The 6,970-nt window shown below is 39.3% G+C and overlaps 1 protein-coding gene across 1 annotated transcript; it reads right to left on the bottom strand.

Annotated features, from left to right (window-relative positions):
- Nucleotides 1–4,380: 4,380 nt before the first annotated feature.
- Nucleotides 4,381–5,097, bottom strand: LOC137394492 (uncharacterized). Its single transcript, XM_068081216.1, has one exon. The coding sequence runs from the start codon at nt 5,095–5,097 to the stop codon at nt 4,381–4,383; it is 717 nt and encodes a 238-aa protein (XP_067937317.1).
- Nucleotides 5,098–6,970: the final 1,873 nt, after the last annotated feature.

Genomic DNA, 6,970 nt, shown 5'->3' with positions numbered 1-6,970 from the left:
GCAATGGTGTTAGCTCAAAGCCTAGGCAATGATTTTAAAAATGTTTTGGAACTCACCTACGTTTAGTAGTTATATTAAAAACTAGCCTAGCGACTAGTTTTCAATTTGATGCAGTAGTTATTCTCCCTTGTGATAAAAAATAGAACTAATTATTCACGGAATTTAATAATTCGCGGAGTTGACCGTTCGCGAAATCGCGAATTTTTATATCCATCGGATATTTTCATCCTGTACGGTATAAATATACACTGTGTATATATATATATATATATATATATATATATATCTTTACATATGAATATATACATGTATAATATAATCGTGTTTTCAATATTCCTGCCTTGATGAACCCGTTCCATATGGTACCCCTGTGATGGTAACAGGAAGTGCCTGTAAATCCGTGAAAGCTGCTAGCAATAGAGTATTGCGTATACCACGTGTTCAGGTTTCTGTTTAGCTAAGAATTTTATGTCAATCACGCTAAGCTATAAATCTTTGGATGCACATGGAGGTTTTCATGAATTTTCATCTATTTGGAGGCCTTTGGATGAACCAACAACTTGTGGTAAGTTGTGAGTTTTTTCAACGTAAAGAACTGCAGGAGATTTTTTTGATAATGCTGTGCCGATTTCTGAATACCTTGTGACAGCCTTGAATAATTTTGTAAAAAGGTGTGATGCATTAAAAATGGGGTTAACTCAAAGCCCCAGTGATAATTTAAAAAAAAAATTGGAATTTTGCTACGTTTACTACTTTTGCTTAGCGACTATTTTTTAACTTGAAGCAGTAGTTATTCTCCCTTGTGTTTAAAAATAGAACTAATTATTCGTGAAATTTAATAATTCGCGGAATTGTCTGTTTGCGAAATTGCGAATTATTAAATCCATCGAATATTTTCATCCTGTGGGTTATTAATGAGACTAGGTAGTGAGAGCAATTGTACTGCAATGTTTCTGTGCCTCTCAAATACATCTTAGGATAACACATGCACAAAATCTACACAGCCCATATGTGAGTTAGCATGGAAACATAACGAGTATCTATTTAGAAAATGAGTCGGCGATCGGTAAAAGCAGAAGGTTTAAAGCTATGCAATGCAATACTTGATGTAATGGGCTAGGATGCTTTTACTGATTAATGTAATGGTCAAATAATGGCAGTGTAAGTCAGTCGGTACAATTAATACAATAATTTAAAACAAGTATCAGCGACAGCAAATGGTTTCTTGTGACTCAAGTGTCTACCATCTTGAATTTGGAATATCTGACTCCCTGAGTAATTGTGTTGATTTTTATTAACAATAATAATAAAATTTAATCAATAATAGAACTATCTAAGAATTAGCATGATTGATTCCTTCCAAAAGTATTTTAGGAATAGATTACCAGACCAGTATCTGCACTGACAGAGCTCTAGAATAGAATAGCGGAAAGGTTAATACAATGAAATTTTTTTTTTGAAGAAAAATTGATAGAGTGGGAGAGAGAGATGGAAAGTGGGAGAGAGATGGAAAGTGTGAAAGAAAAAAAAGGGGAAGGGAAAAAGAAGGAGAGAGAAGGGGAGGGAGATAGAGATGGGGAGAGAGAGGGAAAGGGAAAGAGAGGGGAGGAAGAGAGAGTGCAAGGGAGAGAGAGAGGAAAGGAGAGAGATGGGAAAAGAGAAAAGGGGAAGAGAGAGAGGGGAAGAGAGAGGCGGAGAGAGAGGAAGAGGAAAATAAAGAGGGAAGAGAGCGGGGGGGGGAGAGCGGGGGGGAGGTGAGAGAAGCGGAGAAAGAGAGAGAGGGCGGAGAAAAAGAAAGGGGGAGAGAGAGGGAAGGGAGAGAAAGGGGGGGAGAGAGGGAGGTGAAGAGTGAGAAGGAAAGAAAGAAAGGGGGGGGGGAGAGAGGAAGGTTAAATGTGTGGTTATACACTTGCAGTGACAATCTCTGTGAGTTCAAATCCAGCAGGGAGTGAGTTTTTCACTCCGAGATTTTGATAACTATAACTGGACAGACAACTGAACAGACAATGACAAACTTTGAGATTTATCTAGGTTAATACTTTGTATAGCATCCTGTGTGATATAACAATTGCTTTGCAAGGGAGTCTACTAAGAATGCTTGTTAGGTTGCTACAACTCCCAGATCTAGTGATGTAAGTCTTGCTAAGCTGAATGTATAACTTAAATGCAGTATCTACTTTGTACTCATCACTACAATTTTTATTTATCTAACTCATCAAGGGAATCTTCTTTAACAAGAGTAACATTTTGTACGAATTATCGACTTTCATAAAGATAACCATTTGAACCACTTTTGTTTACCAACATTAGTCATAGATGTTGTTGGACGATTGATCGTTGCTCATCGATCGGCAAGCAACGGCAATGGATGGGTGAGGGATGGTCGCCATTGTTTTTTGCTCACCGTCAGAAGAAAACGATGGCAAGAGAGATAGTGATGGCAAAAAAGATAGCGGAAATGATAGAGCGACGGCGAGAGCGACAACAAGCGAGAGAACGATGGCGAGCGAGATGGCGACGGCGAGGAAGAGAGCGACGGCGAGAGAGCAACGGCGAGCGACAGATCAACTGCCAGAGAGAAAGCGATGGCAAGAGGGAGCAAGGGTGAGCGAGAAAGCAATGGCGAGAGAAAGAGATCGATGGCGAGCGAGAGAAAGTGATGGTGAATGAGAGAGCAATGGCGAGAGAGCAATGGCAAGCGAGCGAGAGATGGCGAGCGAGAGAGTGATGGCAAGAAAGAAAGCGATAGCGAGCGAGAGAGTGATAGCAAGCGAACGATCGCAAAAGAGAGAGAGTGAGATGTACTCATCATGAATGTTTATGGATGTTATAAAACTGCCTTGCCAAGTTTATTTATCTTTTTTTCTGTGCATTGTATCAAATGTTTTCCTGAACTGTTTAGTGTTATTCCTTTATTTTATATGGTAAGGTGTAAATTACAATAGTTTTTATAGAGGTCAAGATCATTGTGTGCCATCGAAATATATCCCAAGATGGCTGCACACTATATTAAACAAGCAACAGTAAGAGAGAAAGCAATGGCGAGAGGGAGCGATGGTGAACGAGAGAGAAATGGCGAAAGAGGTCGATGGTGAGCGAAAGAGAGAGTGATGGACAATGAGAGAGCAATGGTGAGCGAGAGAGTGATGGCAAATGAGAGAGTGATGGCGAATGAGAGAACGATGGTGAGCGAGAGTTAGGTGTACTCACCGTGAACATTTTTGAAATAATAAAAGGCATGAAAATGTTTGTTGTTGCTCTCATAATTGCGTGATAAAAAATGAATTAGTTGATGCTTTATTTGAAAAATGTTATAAAACTGCATTTCCAAGTTTGTTTATCAATTTTAGTTTTGCTATACAAATCAAATTTATCGTAAATTTATACGTATCAAATTTCTTCCTGAGCTGTTTAGCTTTATTCATTTATTTTATATGGTAAGGTGTAATTTACAATAGCTTTTATAGAGGTCAAGATCATTGTGAGCCATCGAAATATATTCCAAGATGGCTGCGCACTATATTAAGGTAGTGGAACATCTTACATGCAAATATGAGTTTATTAATAATCATATTTCCATAAACATAAAACTTGTAAGTTAGTATATAGTAGGCTAGCAGATCAAACAAAACTACACTAATCAGTATAGAATGTCAAAATGGAAAACAGGTGTAAAACGTGGGCCAGCAAAAAGTCAACTCGCACTGCCTAATGGTTGCTGCAAGTATATAGCAAGAGTCAGACTGATAAGGGGTGAGTCATATCCCACCCTGAGGTATTAAAGTAGAATGTTAGGATCCCTGGTTACAGGATAAGCATCTTTAACTAACAAGTATATGAGTGATCATTGTTATCTTTTGCGAGAGAGCTAAATGTCTGATGTGACCGTCTCTGTTGTGGTTGATTTTATTAATTTATTTACAATGTCTCTCTGCCTCTTTATTACCATTAACATGAAGATGAACTGAATTCCTGTCATTCATCTTGAGCTTCATGCCTGATGTTTTAGACTCAGCTTCTGATGCTTGTGTGGTTACCCTACCAGAAAAATGTTGAGCTAGGTGCGATTTAGCTGCTAGCAATATCAGCATTGCTGGTATCCTGTCCATGCATTGTCTATAGCATGTTTAATCCTCTGGTGTAATATTCTAATGCGTGTTTGTAGTCCCCCGAGTGGTAGTATGCTAAACCACTTTTACGGTAGATGTGAACAATACCAAGATGTTTGGTACCCTTTTTATACGCAGCCTCTTTCATTTGTAATGCCTTTATGAGATATTCTAATGCTTGTCTGTAGTCACCCATAGAGTTGTATGTTGCACCAATGTTATTGTGGGTGGTAGCAATATCAGCCTGGTTGGTATCCTTTCCATACACAGCCTATTGCACGTCTAATGCTTTCTTGTGATTTTTTAATGCTTGTCTGTAGTCACCCAAAGAGTTGTACCCTGAACCAATGCCATTGTAGGTGGTAGCAATATCAGTTTTGTTGGTATCCTCTCCAGACGCAGCCTTTAGCATGTCTAATGCTTTCTTGTGATATTCTAGTGCTCGTCTGTAGTCACCCTTAGAGTAGTATATAGAACCAATGTTATTGTGGGTGGTAGCAATATTAGTATGGTTGGTATCCCCTCCATACACAGCCTTTTGCATGTCTAATGATTTCATGTGATGATCTAATGCTTGTTTGCAGTCACCCAAAGAGTTGTACCCTGAACCAATGCTATTGTAGGTGGTAGCAATATCAGTATTGTTGGTATCCTCTTCAGACGCAGCCTTTAGCATGTCTAATGCTTTCTTGTGATATTCTAGTGCTCGTCTGTAGTCACCCATGGAGTGGTATATAGAACCAATGTTATTGTGGGTGGTAGCAATACCAGTCTGGTTGGTATCCTTTCCATACACAGCCTTTTGCACGTCTAATGCTTTCTTGTGATTTTTTAATGCTTGTCTGTAGTCACCCAAAGAGTTGTACCCTGAACCAATGCTATTGTAGGTGGTAGCAATATCAGTATTGTTGGTATCCTCTCCAGACGCAGCCTTTAGCATGTCTAATGCTTTCTTGTGATATTCTAGTGCTCGTCTGTAGTCACCCATAGAGTGGTATATAGAACCAATGTTATTGTGGGTGGTAGCAATACCAGTCTGGTTGGTATCCTTTCCATACACAGCCTTTTACACGTCTAATGCTTTCTTGTGATTTTTAATGCTTGTCTGTAGTCACCCAAAGAGTTGTACCCTGAACCAATGCCATTGTAGGTGGTAGCAATATCAGTTTTGTTGGTATCCTCTCCAGACGCAGCCTTTAGCATGTCTAATGCTTTCTTGTGATATTCTAGTGCTCGTCTGTAGTCACCCTTAGAGTAGTATATAGAACCAATGTTATTGTGGGTGGTAGCAATATTAGTATGGTTGGTATCCCCTCCATACACAGCCTTTTGCATGTCTAATGATTTCATGTGATGATCTAATGCTTGTTTGCAGTCACCCAAAGAGTTGTACCCTGAACCAATGCTATTGTAGGTGGTAGCAATATCAGTATTGTTGGTATCCTCTTCAGACGCAGCCTTTAGCATGTCTAATGCTTTCTTGTGATATTCTAGTGCTCGTCTGTAGTCACCCATGGAGTGGTATATAGAACCAATGTTATTGTGGGTGGTAGCAATACCAGTCTGGTTGGTATCCTTTCCATACACAGCCTTTTGCACGTCTAATGCTTTCTTGTGATTTTTTAATGCTTGTCTGTAGTCACCCAAAGAGTTGTACCCTGAACCAATGCTATTGTAGGTGGTAGCAATATCAGTATTGTTGGTATCCTCTCCAGACGCAGCCTTTAGCATGTCTAATGCTTTCTTGTGATATTCTAGTGCTCGTCTGTAGTCACCCATAGAGTGGTATATAGAACCAATGTTATTGTGGGTGGTAGCAATATTAGTATGGTTGGTATCCTCTCCATACACAGCCTTTTGCATGTCTAATGATTTCATGTGATGATCTAATGCTTGTTTGCAGTCACCCAAAGAGTTGTACCCTGAACCAATGCTATTGTACAAGGTAGCAATATCAGTATTGTTCGTATCCTCTCCAGACGCAGCCTTTAGCATGTCTAGTGCTTTCTTGTGATACTCTAGTGCTCGTCTGTAGTCACCCATAGAGTGGTATATAGAACCAATGTTATTGTGGGTGGTAGCAATATTAGTATAGTTGGTATCCTTTCCATACACAGCCTTTTACATGTCTAATGATTTCATGTGATGATCTAATGCTTGTTTGCAGTCACCCAAGGAGTTGTATACTGAACCAATGTTATTGCAGGAGGCAGCAACATCAGTATGGTTGGTATCCTTTCCATACACAGCCTTTTGCACATCTAATGCTTTCTTGTGATTTTTTAATGCTTGTCTGTAGTCACCCAAAGAGTTGTATACTGAACCAATGTTATTGTAGGAGGTAGCAATATCAGTATGGTTTGTATCCTTTCCATACACAGCCTTTTGCATGTCTAATGCTTTCTTCTGATATTCTAGTGCTAGCCTGCAGTCACCCATAGAGTTGTATGTTGCACCAATGTTATTGTGGGTGGTAGCAATACAGGTATGGTCGGTATCCTTCCCATACACAGCCTTCTGCATGTTTAAAGTTGTCATGTAATATTCTAATGCTTGTCTGTATTGTCACCCAAGGAGTCGTATACTAATCCAATGCTATTGTAGGACCTAGCAATATCAGTATGGTTTGTATCCTCTCCATACACAGCCTTACACATGTTTAATGCTTTTTTGTGATGTTTTAATGCTTGTTTGTAGTCACCCAGAGAGTTGTATGTTGCACCAATGTTATTGTAGATGGTAGCAATACAGGTATGGTTGGTATCCTTTCCATACACAGCCTTTTGCATGTTTAAAATTGTCATGTAATATTCTAATGCTTGTCTGTAGTCACCCAAAGAGTTGTACACTGAACCGATGTT

Source organism: Watersipora subatra, chromosome 4 (assembly GCF_963576615.1).
Source record: "Watersipora subatra chromosome 4, tzWatSuba1.1, whole genome shotgun sequence".
Classification (NCBI taxonomy): domain Eukaryota; kingdom Metazoa; phylum Bryozoa; class Gymnolaemata; order Cheilostomatida; family Watersiporidae; genus Watersipora; species Watersipora subatra.
The sequence above is the reverse complement of the archived record's forward strand: the minus strand, read 5'-3'. Positions and strand labels throughout refer to the sequence as shown.

Excerpts from the sequence above, each read along its gene's own strand:
- LOC137394492 (XM_068081216.1), bottom strand. The coding sequence starts at position 5,097 with ATGGGTGACTACAGACGAGCACTAGAATATCACAAGAAAGCATTAGAC.